General features: G+C 37.5%; 1 protein-coding gene across 20 annotated transcripts in view; it reads right to left on the bottom strand.

Annotated features, from left to right (window-relative positions):
- The window catches only part of AFDN (afadin, adherens junction formation factor), a 147,231-nt gene that overhangs the window by 74,914 nt on the left and 53,775 nt on the right, over positions 1-18,542 (bottom strand). For 18 of the 20 annotated variants that reach the window (XR_004029414.1, XR_004029415.1, XR_004029420.1 and 15 more), the window contains exons 6-10: positions 17,195-17,352; positions 8,516-8,627; positions 6,824-6,991; positions 3,981-4,025; positions 913-1,007 (exon numbers count right to left, since the gene is read on the bottom strand). Coding sequence is in view for 8 of the 20 variants with exons in the window: in XM_030809968.1 (XP_030665828.1) it covers positions 913-1,007; positions 3,981-4,025; positions 6,824-6,991; positions 8,516-8,627; positions 17,195-17,352 (578 nt within the window). In the remaining 12 variants the exon portion in view is untranslated. The remainder of the gene's footprint in view (positions 1-912; positions 1,008-3,980; positions 4,026-6,823; positions 6,992-8,515; positions 8,628-17,194; positions 17,353-18,542) is intronic. The other 2 variants (XM_030809974.1, XM_030809976.1) reach the window with 1 other exon arrangement.

Raw genomic sequence — 18,542 nt, 5'->3', positions numbered from 1 at the left:
GGGCGGATCATGACGTCAGGAGATCGAGACTATCCTGGCCAACATGGTGAACTCCATCTCTACTAAAAATACAAAAATTAGCAGGCGTGGTGGCGCGTGCCTGTAACCCCGGTTACTCAGGAGGCTGAGCCAGAAGAATCGCTTGAACCAGGGAGTTGGAGGTTACAGTGAGCCGAGATCGTGCCACAGCACTCCAGCCTGCTGACAGAGCAAGACTGTCTCCAAAAAAAAAAAAAAAAGCATATAGTCATCTTAACCAATATTTGTTAGATGGTTAACGGACAAATCTAAACAGATCATTAGCATTAAAGATTCCTATCTATTATTATTTTTAGTGTTGTGCTAAGAAAGAAGAAATGGTAGAATTGAAGATGACATTAACAATCTGAACCCATCATCTTACAAATTGAGGAATAAGTACAGAGCAAGGGTGATCTGCCTGAATTCAACTTCAAAGAAGTGACAAATTCTGACTTCATTTATTCCAATCATGTGTTAAGCTCTGTTTTAAGTACTTAAGAACCATATTAAGCTAAATTTAATTAGAATTTACCGAATACCTACTGCTATGTGTGTCAGACCCAGTGATAAGCAGTTTTTCATAGGTTATATCCTATAATCCTGAAATAGACCTATAAAATTATCATCACCATCTTTTAGAGAAAAGGAAGCAGTTTCAGAGCAATGTCATCACCAGCCCAAATTTCTAGAGATGCAGCTTGAACATAAACTCACATTCTGTTCTTTTCATACTAAAGCAGAGAAAAGTGACCCAGAGTAGATAAATTATTTATATTTAAATACAAAGTCTGTAATTATAATTCCTTCTTTCATTACCATGTGGCAGGCTCTGTACAATATGTTATGCCTCCTGGAATGTCAGAGTTGCAGCAGGAAGCTCAGACTACGTACCTGGATAGAGTTGTCATCCAACTTTTCTGTCCCAACTTCAGTAACACTTAACTGAAGGCGGTAAAGCTTTGGCTTATCTCTAGAGTCAGAACCATCTGTGAGAAGAGAAGGAAGACAGCTCTATTTGCAAAGTCTAATATTACTGTCATGTTATTTCAAACAAACAAAAAGTTATATCAGGTACTACAGTTCTCACTTCTCAGGATTTCTTTTCAAAGAATTCTCCAAACTTACGTAATACAATTTAACAAACTGGATACAGAAAATTCAAAATAAGAAATAAACATATCAGTTTCTGATTAATACGAAGTGCTAGCACTAGCATTAATTCCACCACATTCTTATTACATTAAAAAAAGTCTTCTCTACCACACTGCCCTGGATTTTTGTTAATGATTCTGAGGAGCAACTGTGGTAGCAAAATGAAGCTCAAAGACACACAGGCCTTCCCTTCGGACCAGATCTTTCCTGGAGTATTCTTGCTGCCCTTATGGCACACAACACAATACAGGTTGAGGGCACAGCTAAATCACTGATGGAGGTTTTTAAATGTACAATTCTCGTAGCTCTCCCCAGACCTCCTGGATCAAAATCCTTGGTGATAAGACCTAAGCATGTGTCCTCTGAAAAATCTCCCCAAGTAATTCTGCTGTCCATTACTGATTAAGAATTACTGTTAAAAGTGGTTAGCTCCCTGGAGTAGAACTGGCGTAAAAGGAAGACTGGGTTTTTTGGCTTTTTTTTTTTTTTGTCATTTTATACCTTTATGAACTGTTGGAATGTTTAATTGATATGAGCATGTGTTTCCATGACGGAATGGGTGAGGAGGAGGAGGAAGCTGCTCTGCCAAAGCCCTCTAGTCCCAATACACCTAGACATGTTTTCCCACTCTTCACCGACTGTATCCCGGATGAGGACAATGTCACTTCATTACCTTAACTTAAAATGAGGTATTCTGATTTCAGAGTTGACATATGAGAAAATGTGCCTTCTAGAACGCATGAGTGATGATGTCACTGCAGAGCTCAGCGCCTGCACCACAGCCATGGCAGTCAGTCTAGTGTGGCAAGCACACCACCCACCAAAGCTTAGGAAAAGGCCAAACCAGTAAGAGTCTCCCTGATCTGCTTTATGAGTGCCTTTAACTTTCAAACCCGCTGATTCCATTACCTGTTAAAACCTCTAGTCACTGCAATTACGAATGTAAGCTTTGAGAGTTTCACAGGTTAAACAGTTTGGAGTATGAGCATGCACAGAGTTTGTGACTGCTAAAATCTCTCAGCAGTGGTACTGCTAAACTCTCACAGACAAAAGACACCATAAAAATCCAAGTCCTGTTAGAATTGATGCTAATTTTAGGGTATACAAAGTTACATTCTAATGACAAAATTTTCTATTTCTGAAATATTTCAGAAATCTGTGACATCGAGTGAAGGTAAGATGAGACTGAAGTACCTGATAGACACTAATGCCTAATACCCATTAAAAAATTGATTCATCATCTGTGCTGCTTCACATCGTATTGAAACATTTATTTTCAACTCTAACTGTTCTAAAGTTCTGATCCGAACAAGACATCAAAATCATCTGGGGCTTTTCCTGGACATAGGTAGCTTCCTTCCAGACCTGCTGAGTCTAAATCCTCCAGTAATGTTTACTATTTTGTGTGTTTTAACCACCAAAGGCAGTTCTAATGAACTCCCCTAGTTAAGAAATGTGTCCCCCTTATCTACTCCCAGAGCACCCCATCTGTTACATTAACTGTACCACTAACCATACCATATGATGATTTCCATCTACTTATCTCCCTCATCTCTGAGCTCCCTGGTGGCTAGGTTTAAAAAAAAAATCTTTTTACGCTGGCACTGATCACTCCACATATGGTCTATAGTTAGCAATCAATAAAGACTTGATGTGTCAGCAGTGAATACTTATAAAAATAAAGAAAACCGAATGCAATATAGTCACAGAGAAATGACACAAATAAATTATAAAGAAAGCAAAAGCAGTAAATAAGTAATCATGTGTGAAACAAGAACATTTCAAAGCAAAGTTAAAAACAGAACATGAAAAATGTGTTTAGAGATGAAAGAAAAATTCACATTCATGTTCTTCCGAATTCTGAATGCTTCTGAAAGGTCTCTTGTGATACAATAAAGAGCTATCACACACCTTTCTACATCAACAGATTTCAAAATAGAGAAAGGGAGAGATAGAAGCTGCTTTCTCAGTCTCTCCCTTCTCCTCACCTCACCATGGTAATAGAAATCTGTCAACAGATAGATTAGAGAGATAGACATCCTTCCCAGGCTCTCTTATTACTTCACAGTAATAATAGGAAACCATAGTTAAAGCTGTTACAGATTTTGAAGAACCTAAATGGTGGCCACAGGATTTAGTGGATAAAGGGATGTTTGGTTTGAGCTGGGGAGGAAAGAGAGAGTGCAGTAGTCCATTCCCTCTCCTCATTACAAGGACAGTTATCTCACAGGGAGTAACATATAAAACTGTTGCCAAAAACAAAAATCTCAAATTTTCTCCCCTTCCTCAACAAGTATTCTACAAATAGTCGATTTCTGGCCAAAGTGCCTGAGTCTCTTTCTTCCCCGTAGATAATGACAATAAATCTGGAGCACCTTGAAGAGCAGAGACATATCTAAGTAACCCCACAACAAACAGTAACAGCACTGCTACCAGAAAGTTTTCCTATTCTACAGATGAAGGGAGGCAGACTGGCTAAGCACCGCCCAAGGAGTGCTTTGAAATGGCATTCTGTCTTTACTCCCCAGCATCCCTCCACAGCCATTGCTGCTTTTGCCTTCAGTTCCTTCCCAGGGTGAACCTGGGAAAATAAAGACACAAAATAAGCTCCCAGTAAATGAAATGAGTTCTAGATATGGAACACTTACTAGGTACAAATAAAATGACAGTACATTAAATTTCTTAAAATAGGTTATTTATATCAACTAAAAAACTGATACATAAGACATTTGGTCATTCAACACTATTCTGCCCATGAGGTTCTATTAGTGCTTTAGTTACAAAAGTAGTAGTAAGCATAGCATTACCTTCATAAGTGTGATAGTTGTAGTAGGCAAAGTGATTCCTTCTCCCTGGGGTTAAGACACATGCCAGGACCCAGGTGAAGGCAGCATCAGCAGGACAGAGACCATGCAGAACACGGGGAATAGGGAAGGAGGAGAAGAGACGCAGAGGGTGAACTTCAGTGAGACACGTTTCAAAGGAAGAAAAGGTACACTTCACCCATCAGCTTTTGTGAGGACAAGACTATACTAGTGCCCCAGTCAGTGTTTTAGAAACCAGTGCAGACTGTTAAGGGAAACCACAGGACAACAGGTGAGTCACCAAGCAGCAGGACAGCAACAGTGAGTTAATCATATAGAGGGCTACCACCCCTCTGGGCTGATTTCTTCTGTTTAAAGAACACATTCAAATCCAAAGCAAAGAACGAAATAACGTATTTCTCCCCATTTCTCCAAAAGACAATGCTGAGCTCATGACCACATCTCAAAAAACTCCTAACCACACCCAGCAGAACCTCAGCATTGAAGATATAATGCTTGGCTGACAATGTGCCCAGGGGAAATACAGTACTTATCCATTCATAACAAATCATTATGCATGAATATTATTTTCTCATAAATGGAAAATAGATCAATTTCATTCAGCATGCTGACTGTGAGCAATGAATAATAATGAAAACCTAAAACAACATTATGACTTAGTGAAAGAACATGGCTTTGGTGCAGGAAGACCCTGGCCTTGCATTCAGGCCTGCCACCAACCCTTAGGTCACCGTTAAAATAGCGGTATCAGACCTGAACTTCAGACATTTGTGGAAAAAGTTAAGCTATCCCACAGGCACAGGGCTCAGGAGAAGTCAGGACTAGAGGCAGAGTCACTTGTCACAAGGCACTGTGATTCCCTCCCGCTGTGTAAATTACCTGAAGGCAGGAAGGAACTTAATCCTTTTGTATCCATTGTTTTGCCTAAAGTAGAAGGGTCAATGAATGCTGACTGAAGGCAGCATAGTGCCATGAAGAATGCAGTGTATTAATAACCACGTAACAAATGCTGTTGCCAATATTTGGTGAAAAGTAGTACAGAACTGTGATCTACTCCACACCTACAAAAAAAATTCTATATATTTGATTACCTGAGAGACTGTAAGTATGAAAGAAGCAGTCGAAATAACAATTCTCACTAGAAGAGAAATTCCCAAGGTGAAGCGGTTTAATCTGTTTTGGTGCTCTACCTCCAAGGCCCAGAACACGGTATGACACACAACAAGTATTCAATCAATATTTATCAAATACATGCGTGAATGAATGAATTCTCATACTGTCTCTGCTATCTACCAAAATAAACTGTCCATTACTCATCTGAAAATTATTCTGTCAGCTGCTATTTATCAATTTTTCTAAGGACTTAACACTCTTAAATCCTCAAAAATTTGGATTTGGAGAAAACAATCATTAGTTTCTAGAATTTAATATAAGATTTTAAAGGGCAGACCCGATACCCAAAGAAGAGCCTAAAAAATTTTAAGTTCAAAAACTAATGGCTGCTTCACAGTTGCCATTCATTACCTCAGATAACCAAACATCAATGCTCTCACACACATTATAGACACACAACAATACTGGGATGTGTTTCCAAACTACAGTGAGATAATAAAACTTCAAATAAACTTTCCACCCAGAGAACTGAGGTTAGCAACACCAATCTATTCCTCACAAATAGCTAATCAATTAATTTTTTTGAAGTCCTGAAGCATAATTAGGTATAAAAGCTACTACCTAAAGCCACACTGCCACTAACTGTGGCATCAAAATGATACCATCACTTCCTGTTATTTATATAACCTACTGTACCATGAGACTGCTGGACAACAAATATCGTATGTAATCATTAGTTAATTACAATAACCTAGCTGTATGAAACTAAACAAACCTTGTAAATAAAAATAAACTCTCAAAAATCAAAGAAGAAAAAATGTATAATTCACGTTCACGGAGCCATATATCATACACATAACTGGATCAATTTTCTGCTAATTTGTTCTGTGATTACTACTTGGGCTTTCTTTCAATGTAGCTTGGGATGGGGGTGCAACACTCTGATCTTCACAGTACTGTATAATGCAGGTCACATAATAGCATTTAATAATGAAACAAGAAATGAAGTAATGTTAACTGCATAAATGTCATGTACAGTCATGCACAGCATACATATGTGCAAATATACACTCTACCTAGGAATGTGTGTGTGAAACATTTCCTTAAGAATGCCCACGTATTCCTCTACTCAATGGCTAACCTGAAACAACAGCTTTAGTGTATTAGAGTTCTACAAACAAAACACTTGGAGGACTCATGTGAAAACAAATGTAGTCTGCTACTTTAAAATCAAATAGCCTTCCTCTTACTAAGATGGGTTTCTTAGATATAAAATTTAAAGATATTCTTTTTAGACATTGTCCATGCATCAGAAACAACAGTTAGCCACACACACACACACACCTTTATGAAATCTGCCCTAGAAGGGGTAAATATCAATTTGTCATCTTTAGTAGATTAATTATTTTACTAAAGTTATCTTGGAAAAAAAAATTTAAGGTATTAAAATAATTTAAAACTGTCTATACACTAAATTTTGTTTCTTAATACTCATTTTTGTCCATGTGAACCATTTTTATGTAAACATACGTATTTTATAACCTTAAGTTTTTAAAGAAATAAATGTTATGAGAGTTACTTTTAAAAAAATAAATGGCTAAAAATGTTAAGTCAGCCAACTGAAGACTACTTGAAGATATATTAGAAACTACAAAGATTTGAAGCTAAAAATGCACATTAATAATGTGTGCTGGTGTGACCAGCTTTCTCACCTGGGCTTAACTCTACTAAATAGGGCAGCTTCTCCGGAGGAAGGGTGGAGCCATAGCCAGACCCGTCAGCTCTCTCCTTTCCCTTGGGTGTCTTGCCTTCCAAGTGTTTCTTGGTTTTCTTTGGGATGTGGTCTGGTGGCCTCCTCTTCAACTGAAAGACTAAAATCCCTAGAACAGCAGCATGGGAAATCATCAGGCAGACTCGGGTTGGTCAGGATGGCCAGCTGACTGGCAGTCAACTGTGCAAAACTTTCTCAAAAAGATGCATGTAATTTAGGAACATCTGCCAAGGAATCACTGCGTAAAGCTTACCCAATTCATACTTTTACTCAACAGAGGAAATATTAGCCTCTTGGTGTGTTTGAAAAGCTCTAGCAAGCAATTTCCAAAATTACTCTAAATTAACAGCTATCGAAAGACATCATAAGCTTGAAAAAAACACACCAGGTTAAGAATAAATGCTTACATTAGTAAACAACTCTATGATCGGTGAATACATTCATACATATAAAAACCACATTCACACACAAATACACATATAAAAATGTACTTTTAGGGTGATAAGTACACCAAAATCTCAGAAGTCACCATGAAAAAACTTATTCATGTAACCAGACACCACCTGTTCCCGCAAAAGCCTATTGAAATAAAACAATTCTATTACTAACAAAATACGTATATTTTTAGTTGACCTGATTTTTATTAAATTCAACTTAAAGAATTTAGGCAATTTGCCTTTAATAAAATTTTAACTTTATACTGTTTTTAAAAAGTACTAAACAAGTGTTTTAAGGAGGATAGAAATTTGCTTGCTGAGAAAGATTTTTTCGGTGTTTTAAAACTACCAATCTACATTCCATACTGACGCGATTAAATGGCAATACATTTTTATGTCGTTATTAATGCAAGGCCCTCTATGGAGTTAACAGTTAACTTATGATGTGAATTTCAAAGAAAACCCTATTTTCTTAAAAACACAGCTTTAAACTTAGACTGCTTTGAAATAATAAGGGAAAATTGTTTCAGTAGTGCAAAGTGTGAATTCATTATTTGAAATGACTAAATCACTGGACAATCTATAGGGTTACAGAAGTCATTTTCTCTATCATAACAAATTTGTCCAAACATCACACAGTTAATCTAGTCAGCATGAAATGTGTTTTCTACTACTGGTAGATACCAATGATCTTTCGCTTCTTGTTGTAGTGCTAATATTCTGGTTTCTTAATGAGATGTGTGATTTACCTGCAGTATCACCATTTGTTCAGTGTCTAACACATGAGACTCAGATAAGCTGAGTGTGGTCTTAGGGACAATGGCAACACTCAGGAATCATCAAGCAAGTTAATGAAGGAGGCAGAAAGCTCTACAGCAAAAAGCCATCCTTGTGGAGAAACTCCGTCTCTACTAAAAATACAAAGTTAGCCGGGCATGGGGGCGGGCACCTGTAATCCCAGCTACTCGGGAGGCTGAGGCAGGAGAATCGCTTGAACCCGGGAGGTGGAGCTTGCAGTGAGCCAAGATTGCACCATTGCACTCCAGCCTGGGCAACAAGAGCGAGACTGTCTCAACAACAACAACAAGGCCATCCAAAAACATTTACGTACACATCTCCTACATCATGTGATAAGGTGAACACCTGGTATATCACGTAGGAATCTGGTGTAAGTAATCCTTTAATAAGGTTACTACCTTTGTCACTTGGCCATTCCCTGAAGATCTGTAAAGGACACTCATCATCATCAAGAATAATTTCTTTAGCACCCTTTTCATCAGAATGCTGGGCTCCAGGAGGAAGCATAACCTAAAAAAACAAAAATAACTATGAATGTGCCAAAGTAACTAAGTTAACAAGTACTTAAAAGAACACATTTATTGCTTTTGAATGAATAAAATGTCACCGTAGAATTAAGCACTAGAAACAATTCTCACTCATCATCAAAATAATCATCAGTAAAAGTGAAAGGTAACAGTCTATAATAAAAAAGCTAAGCCAGCTGATTTGGCTGCTTTTAATCACCTGGTCCCTAAAAAGAGCTGGACTGAATATTTTTTTTTACAACCTTTTATACGGAAAGGCAGTATGTAATGGTTAACTTCTGCGTAATTTCTTCACTATTGCAAATTTCAATCTCTCTAGTCGTTAACCCACCTTTTCACATTCAAACAATTGTTTTTATAAAGTGGGTTCATACAATATGAGATATCTTAGGATAACCACCACACAACAAGCCAGAATAGTTTTCGTTTTCTTGTAAATAATCTTTCTTTATGATTAAATTTTAATCAGACCATTTAAATATATTACAGGGCAAGTCATTCATTCAACAAATGCTTTTAACCACCTATTTCAATATACTGTATTCACTGAACTCTTAAAAATTCATAATGCTGTATTACTGTTTTATTATGTTTTTACTAGAGCTGGATTTTTTAATCATCTAAGAAAGCCCCCAAAACACTGTAATACGGAGGAGAGTGGGAGATGATGGTTGTCCAATATTCTTCTAGACTTTGCGCTGGTGCTCCATCTTCACGCTAACACACTGCTAACATGAACCAAAACAGGATTAGAGAGAATAAGAAAAGAAGGCCAAGTCACTGGCATGTGAACATTACTTCCAACCTGTAATTAATGTAATGATGTTATCTTAATAGACCTCACCACCCAAATGTATCCTCATGCTCACATACCAAATGGGTTAGACTCTTCTACAGAACCCTGTAATTTCTCTCTACACTGCTTCAATTACCTTAAAAAGACAAATAGACTATAACACATCTTATCATAAATTAATCAATCTTTCTTCATAGTGTTTCATATTAAATTCAGTATCTTGGCTTAGAACACAGACTACGTCAGGATCTGACCTTCACTCATCTCTTTAGTCTCAATCTTTATCAAACATTTAGAGCCAAGTCACACGGAACCAGAATCCTCACACTCGGTGACATATATTATGCTTCCATGATCCCTCCTGCCCCAACTTTCATGTCTAATAACATCCATTCATCCTTCAGCTTAAGTACAACTTCTCTAGAAAGCATTCAATGATTTTCATTCAAATAGAAAAGCTCCCTGTGTTTTTATTTCTTAGTCTTTCTGTCTCCCTTTATTATAAGCTCTAAGGGCAGCTTCTTCTTATCCCAGGATAATGTCTAACAAGGAGAAAATTTATTGAATAATTAAATAGATAAAATAATGAATAAAGAATATGAAAACAGCTACAATTTATACAATGGCAACCTGGGCCAGGCGCAGCAGCTCATGCCTGTAATCCTAGCACTTTCGGAGGCCAAGGCAGGTGGACTGCCCGAGCTCAGGAGTTCGAGACCAGCCTGGGCAACATAGTGAAACCTCGTCTCTATTAAAAAATACAAAAAATTAGCCGGACACGGCAGCGTGCGCCTGTAGTCCCAGCTATTCAGGAGGCTGAGGCAGGAGAATGGCTTGAACCCAAGAGGTGGAAGTTGCAGTGAGCCAAGATCGCGCCACTGCACTCCAGCCTGGGTGACAGAGCGAGACTTCATCTCCAAAAAGAAAAAAAAAAAAAAAGGCAAGCTGAGAAGATAAAGAATTTCAAGGTAAAACAATAATTACCTCCTGATTTGCACTGCCTAATCTTGCAAAAGAAAACTGGTTAGGAAATAACAGAACAGAAAACCAAAACTAGAAGAAACACTCAATGGAAATTATTAAATGACTTCATAAGGGACTGTCAATAAAATCCCAAGATAGGCTTGCAGTTTATTATTAAATAGACTTATATACACTTATCAACATAAACATTCCCTTGGCAAATACTGGAGCAACACCAGGTATTGATGCGACACTAGGCATTCTTTTTTTTTTTGTTTTTGATACAGAGTCTCGCTCTGTCACCCAGGCTGGAGTGCAGTTGTGCGATCTCAGCTCGCTGCAACCTCTGCCTCCCGGGTTCAAGCAATCCTCCTACCTCAGCCTCCTGAGTAGCTGGGATTACAGGTGCTCACCACCATGCCCAGTTAATTTTTGTGTTTTTAGTAGAGACAGGGTTTCAAGTTCCTGTCCTCAGTGTTCACACCACAACAGCTCAGGGACACAGCTCAGAAAGCATCAGGCCTCTGTTCAGTAGTACAGACCCTATGTACACTGCTGTTTTACTAACAGTATTCTGACTCAGAAAACTTTGTACAGCAGTTACTAATCAATTGTAAGTATACGGAACACTTAAAAAACCCATCATATCCATGGACTTAATTATTCTATAGGTAAATTATGTCTCTCATATATACAATCATGCTCGCTGCATAGTTCTTGTGAACGGATAAGTGATTATCTTATAAGGCCCAGGATTATAACAGAGCTCTCTTGTACTTCAAGTAACTGTCAGGGCAACACACCACAACGTCCTCTAGCTCAGGTATTTTTCCTTCAGAGAGAATGTACAATTACCTTGACTAAACAACCTTACACCATTACCCCATCAATGCCCCACAGAGTATAGCAGAACTCTAGTTCATGACACTGTTTCTTTATCTATGAATTCTCATTTAGAAGTATAAATTTTAAAATTTCACTTCTGAGACGACCTTTTTTCCTTTAATTTTATCAATACTATTTCTTACTACTTCCTACTAAAGGCCAAAGAAATAAAAAGGTGCATCAAATTACCAAATACCCATGCTCATCTATCTTCTCCCATCCCAATGAAATGAGCTTGGCTGTATTTCTTTCTGATTCTGAGTAACACATGTTCACTGTAAAAAAAATTCAAATACAGAAAAAGCACAAGGAAAAAAAAAACTACTGTGAGATTACTATATTTTTGTGACCATACTTTCAATAATTATCTTTATGCATTTATTTTATAATGAGATTCAGATCTTAATCATACAACACATTTTAAAAGTCTTTTCCTCCCTCTTTCCCTCTCTTAGTTTGTAAGCTAGTATCTTTTCTAGGCATTTAACTTTCTCTTTGCTCATGTAAACATATACACAGCACTGTGTTATCTGGTTTTGTTTATGATGACTGCTTTTACAAAGACAGGGCATTTGTAAATGTACAGGCATACCTAGTTACTTTATTGTGCCTCATGGATATTGCTCTTTTAAGAAAAAACAAATATAAGTTGAAGGTTTGCAGCAAGCCTGCGTTGAGCACGCCTACTGATGCCATTTTTCCAACAGCATGTGCTCACTTTGTGTCTGTGTGTACATTGTGTTAATTCTCACAATACTTCAAACTTTTTCATTCTTATTATTAAATCTGTCATGGTGATCTGTGATCTTTGATGTTACTAATGTTCTGGGGTGCCATGAACTGCACCCATATAAGATGGCAAGCTTAACTGATAAAGGTGTGTGTTCTGAATGTTCCACTCCCCATCTCTCTGCCTCTCCCTGGCCCTCCCTATTCTATGAGACATAATATTGAAATTAGGCCAATTAATACCCTAAAATGACCTCTAAGTGAAAGGAAGAGCTGCACATCTCTCACTTTAAATCAAAAGCTAAAAATTGATTAAACATAGTGAGAAAGGCATGTCGAAAGCCCAGACAGGCAGAAAGCTAGGCTTCTTGGTGCCAGTCAAATTATGAATGCAAAGGAAAACTTCTTAAAAGAAATTAAAAGTGCTACTCCAATGAACACATGAATGGTGAGAAGGAGAAACAGCCTTATTGCTCATATGGAGAAAGTCTGAATGGTCTGGATAAATGACCAAATCAGCCACAACATTACAGCCAATTCTACTCTAGAGCAAGGCCCTAACTCTCTTCAATTCTATGAAGGCTGAGAGAGGTGAGAAGGATGCAGAAGACAAGTCTGAAGCTAGCAGAGGTTGATTTGTGAGGTTTAAGAAATGAAGCCACTTCCATAAAAGTGCAAGGTGAAGCAGCTGATAGAGAAGCTGTAGCAAGTTCTCCAGAAGATCTAGCTAAGATCACTGATGGTCACTACATTAAATAACAGATTTTCAATGAAGATGAAACAGCCTTCTACTGGGAAAAGTAGCCATCTAGGACTCTCTAGCTAGAGAACAGAAGGCAATGCTTGGCTTTGAAGCTTCAAAGAACAGGCTGATTCTTTTGTTAGGGGCAAATGCAGCTGGTGACTTTAAGTTGAGGCCAATGCTCACTTACCTTTCTGAAAATTCTGGAGCTTTTAAGAATTATACGAATCAACTCTGCCTGTACTCTATAAATGAACAATAAATCCTAGATGTCGACACACCTATTTACAGCATGGCTTACTATTTTGAGCCCACTGTTGGGACCTACTGCTCAGAGGAAAGAAGAAAAAAAAATAAGAAGAACAACCCTTTGAAAATATTACTGCTCACTGACAAGGCACCTAGTCACCCAGGATCTGGTGGAGAGGTACAAGATTAACATTGTTTTCATGCTTACTAAAGCAACACCCACTCTGCAGCCCATGGAACAAGGAGTGATTTTGAAAACTTTCAAGTCTTATTATTTAAGAAATACATTTCATGAGGCTATAGCTGCCATAGATAGTGATTCTCTGATAAATCTGGGGTGAAAACCTGGAAAGTATTCACCATTCTAGATGCCATTAGAACATTCATGATTCATGGGATAAGGAAAAATATCAATAGTGAAAGGAGTTTGGAAGAAATTGATTCAAACCCTACGGATGATTTGGAGGTGTTCAAGACTTCAGTGAAGGAAGTACATGAAGATGAGGTGAAAACAGGAAGAGAACTAAGACTATAAATGGGGTCTGAAGATGTGACTGAAATGCTGCAATCTCATGATAAAACTTGAACAAACAAGGAGTTGCCTCTTATGAATAAGCAAAGAAAGTAGTTTCTTATGGAATCAACTCCTGGTGAAGATGCTGTGAACACTGCTGAAATGAAAACAAAGGATTTCAAATATTATATAAAGTTAGTTGATAAAGAAGTGGCAGGGGTTGGGAGGACTGACTTCAATTCTGAAAGACATTTTACTGTACATAAAATGTTATCTAACAGTATCGTATGCTACAGAGAAATGTTTTGTGAAAGGAAGAGTCAATCAACGCAGCAAACTTCATTTGTTGTATCTTAGGGAGTTGCAACAGCCAACCTAACCTTCAGCAACCACCACCCTGGTCAGTCAGTGGCCATCAACATCCACGCAAGCCCCTGCACCAGCAAAAAGATCATAACTTGCTGAAGGCTCAGATGATTGTTAGCATTTTTTAAGCAATAAAGTATTTTTAAATTAAGGTAGGTCCATTTTTTCCTAAACGCAATGCTACTGCACATTTAATAGACTACAGCATACTAAAAGCGTAACTTGTATATGTACTGGGAAACCAAAAAACTCCTGTGACTCACTTTATTGCGATGCCAGATTTACTGTGGTGGTCTGGCATCAAACCTGCAACATCTCCAAGGTGTGCCTGTATGTATCTCCAGGTCAACTGGTAGAGATTTAATTGACGTTGCAGAGCAACATGTCACTGAGTGGTAGAAGCATTCCTTAGTGCTGGGCTTGTTGTCTGCTTTTTTATTGCTATGCACAGAATACTGCAAAAATAAATGCTCATAGAAATATCCTCAGGAATTTACTGGCTATTTGTTTATTTCAGATGTCACAACTAGTATTTACCACCATATTTCTAAACAGTGTGTCCTTATTGCTATTTACCTTCAGTCTTGGACATTATCTCCAATCTCAAGTGTTGCCATTCAGCACTACTGCAGAGGAATCTTCTGGACTTTCCTTCCCCACCATCCTTAGAATTCCCTTCTCCTGATAGATTCTATTCTTGAATTCTCTCTCTCTCTCTTTCTTGGCCTCCTCCATCATTCTGCTGGACAATGTCCTCCAGCACTTTTTTGAGATAGGGCACATGGGAGGTAAATTTTTGCCTTGTATGTTTTGAAATGTCTTTATTCCATCCACCTAACACTTGGCTGACAGTCTGGATGGGGAATCATTTCACTCTGCATTTGAAAGTACATGGCATACCAGATACCATAGTTACTGTTGAGAAGACTAGCACCAGCCTTACTCCCCAAACCTTTATATGCAACTTGAATCTTTTTCTTTTGAATCATTCTTTTTAATACTAGTTTTCTGCAGTTTCAAAATAATAAGCTTTGGTTTGGGTCTTTGTCAAAGCAATTGTACCATTTTCAGTGGGCCTTTTCAACCTAGAAACTAAACTCCTTCAGTTCTGAGAGATTCTAGCAGTATTTCCTTGATAACTTCCGTCTCCCCATTTCCTTTGGTTTTCTTGTTTGTTTGTTTGTTTTTGAGACAGAGTCTCACTCCATCGCCCAGGCTGGAATGCAATGGCGAGATCAAGGCTCATTGCTACCTCCCAGGTTCAAGTAATTGTCCTGCCTCAACCTCACAAGTAGCTGGGATTACAGGTGTGCGCTACCATGCCCAGCTCATTTTTTTTTTTTTTTTGTATTTTTAGTAGAGACAAGGTATTGTGATGTTGACCAGCCTTGTCTCAAACTCCTGACCTCAAAGTGCTGGGATTATAGGAGTGAGCCACAATGCCTGGCTTCCTTTTGATCCCCCTTTAGTATATGTTAGATATTCTACACTAATAATCTAAATATCTTGTCTGTTTTACTTCTTTTTCTCTTTGATCTGTATTTAGGTAGATTTCCTTATTTTCTACCTATCTTATTAACATTTTCCCCCTCTATCCCTTATTTACTTATATATATTTTTTATTTCTAAGAGCTCTTTCTCTGTTTCTTTTTCCGGCATTCTAGTCTTATTTCATGGATGCACTATTTTCTTTATCTCTGTAAGTCTTAGTGTTGTCAAACTTCCATCTGCTCTCTCCAGTTTCTCCCTTTTAGCTCCAGTTTTCTTAATGTTTGTGTTATCTGTCCCCATTTTAAAGGTACTTTTTTCAAATGTCTGTTGGCTATCGACATTTGACAGCAAGTCCCATGAAAGCTGAATGTAAAGGCTATATATGTGGGCAAGGGTTACTGTTGCTAAGTCTCACAGTGATGTTATTAGACCAGAATTTCCAAAGGTCCATTTTTATACAGATCTTTCTCTCAACAAGTGCCTTCTGAGAGGGATCCATAAATCTTCTAGCCATCAGTATTCTGGATACAGTCTTTCACTTCATCCTCCTGTTTTCAGTGAAGACCCTTGTCGCCTTGTGCTATTCCTGTTACCTCCAAATCCAAGGACTTCATTCAATAACCACCCACCTCCCATCAGTTTTACTCTAGCCTTCAGCCGTTAGGGTAGGGAAGTGAATCTGGTGGAGTCTGCCACTTCTTACAGAAACTTTCAGCCCAATTTCTTCTTTTCAGCCCAACTTTCAACACTGCCTTAGAAAGTTCCAAAGCCTCTAATTCCTGAGTCTTCCCGTGGCTGGGATACACTCGCCTGCTTTGTCTTGATGTCCTCCCAGCAAGATTTCTCTGGTCTGGCAAGTTAGAGACCTCTCATTTACATCTGCAAAATTCCACAGACTAATCTCTTGTCATCTCATCTCTCATTCTCTTTGTTCTTGTGCATTTAAACAAATTTTTATTCCTTTATTGTCATTTTAATGTGAGAAAAACATGGTTTCCCATCTACTGTCAGCTAAAGTTGGGCTATATTCATAAGCTGCAAATCACTAGTTTTTCCAACTCAATGTAACTTCTTAGTTTCTCAGCAAAAAGATAAAAGTTATAAAACTCAAACAACAAGCCCTTTTATTTAATTCTACCTGTAGATAACAAGAAAGGCACAAGACCTCTACACTGAATACCAAGAAACTGCTGAGAGAATTTAAAGCACTAAGTAAATAAAGAGATACACTCTGCTCACAAATTGGAAGACTAAATATTATTAGGATGAGAAGTCTCTCAAAATTCATCTACGGAGGCAATGCAAACCCAATCACAATCCCAGAAGGTTTTGGGTAGACACTGACAAGCTGATCCTAAAATTTATAAAGAAACATAAACAATCTAGAATAAACAAAGCAATTTTTTAAACTAATGAACAAAATTGGCACATACTTTCCATAATTTTAAGACTTACTATAAATCTACAGTAATTAAGGCAGCATGGTATTGGTAAAAAGATAGACATATATACCAATGGAACAGAAAAGAGACCAGAATAAGAACCACACATATATGCGGTCGATTGATTTTGGGGTAATTTTTATTTTCTTTAATTTGCCTTTTAACATTTTTCTTATTTTATAGTAGAAACATATATTACTTTTGTAATGGAAGGGAGACTGCTTTTTAAAAATATATATTTAGCACATGATTTGTAAATTATCAGATCCTAAATGATATGGTAGGCTGAAAATCTAGGTTTAATCTGATTTAAAGAAAACCTTCCATTTAAATGCAAAGTAGAAAGAACTACTGATTTGATAAAGTTCCTTACCCGGGCGATGCAGTAATCCTTAGGGTTTTCTTTTTCCAGACCATACTTCTCTAAAGCTTCAGCCACAGCAAAGTCTGCAGGATCTGTAGTAGACAGCAGGATTGTCTTATAGGGAATATTTGGTTTTAAACTATCTGCATAAATTCTCAATGTTCCACCTGAAAAAAATTTTGACATCTTTGAGTACAACTTACTTTATGCCAATAATAGAGACAGCTAACATTTACAGTCACTTGAGAAAAAGGTACCTGCCTTCTAGCTAAAATGAGTGCAAAGACAATCTGCCTAATAACTATTGTTTCATTTCCTGTTAGATAACATATAATAGCAGTAACTAGTTGATCCAGTGACACTTAGAAACCATGAACAATCCAGTGTGACAAAGATCATTTTCATCTTCTCTCTCTAAGCTAAAGGAGTTTTTAAAAACAATGAATTGATTTCCGTAACTATAGTGAGGAAAGAAAAGGAAGGAACTCCAGAATTTCTCTATGGTGCTGCTCTTTATTCAATTGCTTTGCCATTTCCTTACCTATATATTATTATATACCTATTTCTCCCATTTTCCTACTTCCTGATCATCAATCTGAAAAAAAACTAAAAACCCAGATAAAGTTAAATATTGACCCACAAAATAAATCCATTTTTAAAAAGTGAAGTAGGAACCAGGAGATCTCAGGTGCTCAAGGCCAAAGATTTTTCGTAAGAGATTTGCCAACAGAGCAGAGTTCTATTTTTACTTTGGCACTACAAACTACAATGTCCTTTATAGCTGTGAACTTATTTAGGGGAAAAAAAGAAAACCAACTACAGCAGAGCAATTTGGATATCCTGACATTTTCTTTTGTGTTTCTTTTTAATGGAAATCTACATGTATAATGTCATAATATTGTCACTTTTGGTGTCATAATCTGCTTTCTACCTATGGTCTAAGATTAATATACCCTGAAATGTGAAGTCCAGATGAAAGGATACTGAGGGAAGAATTAAGATAGGCTCCACAGTCCCATTATGACAGTGTGCCCTAGGTATGCACTCTAGCTTCTTTAACTCTCAATTTTCTCACCTGTAATTTAAGAGAGCTAGATTAGAAAATCTGTGGGTTTCTTGAAGCAAATTCCTAATTTCCGTGATTCTATTACTTTTTAATTCTAATGCAGTTATTTCAGTTACTGAATACTTCTCACACTCTCTTTTTCATCAAGTCTGGCATGAACTGCATTTTGATAACTTAGCTCACAGTAAAATCATGTTGGTCTTTTAAGAAACCAACTAGTCCACAGTAGTATTAGAATATGGACCTGCTAAGCCAGACCAGGGGAATCACAGGCTGCAGCACATCTTTACC

The sequence above is a fragment of the Nomascus leucogenys genome, chromosome 3, assembly GCF_006542625.1.
Source record: "Nomascus leucogenys isolate Asia chromosome 3, Asia_NLE_v1, whole genome shotgun sequence".
In the NCBI taxonomy this organism is placed as follows: domain Eukaryota; kingdom Metazoa; phylum Chordata; class Mammalia; order Primates; family Hylobatidae; genus Nomascus; species Nomascus leucogenys.
This window is presented reverse-complemented; position numbering and strand designations above follow the sequence as displayed.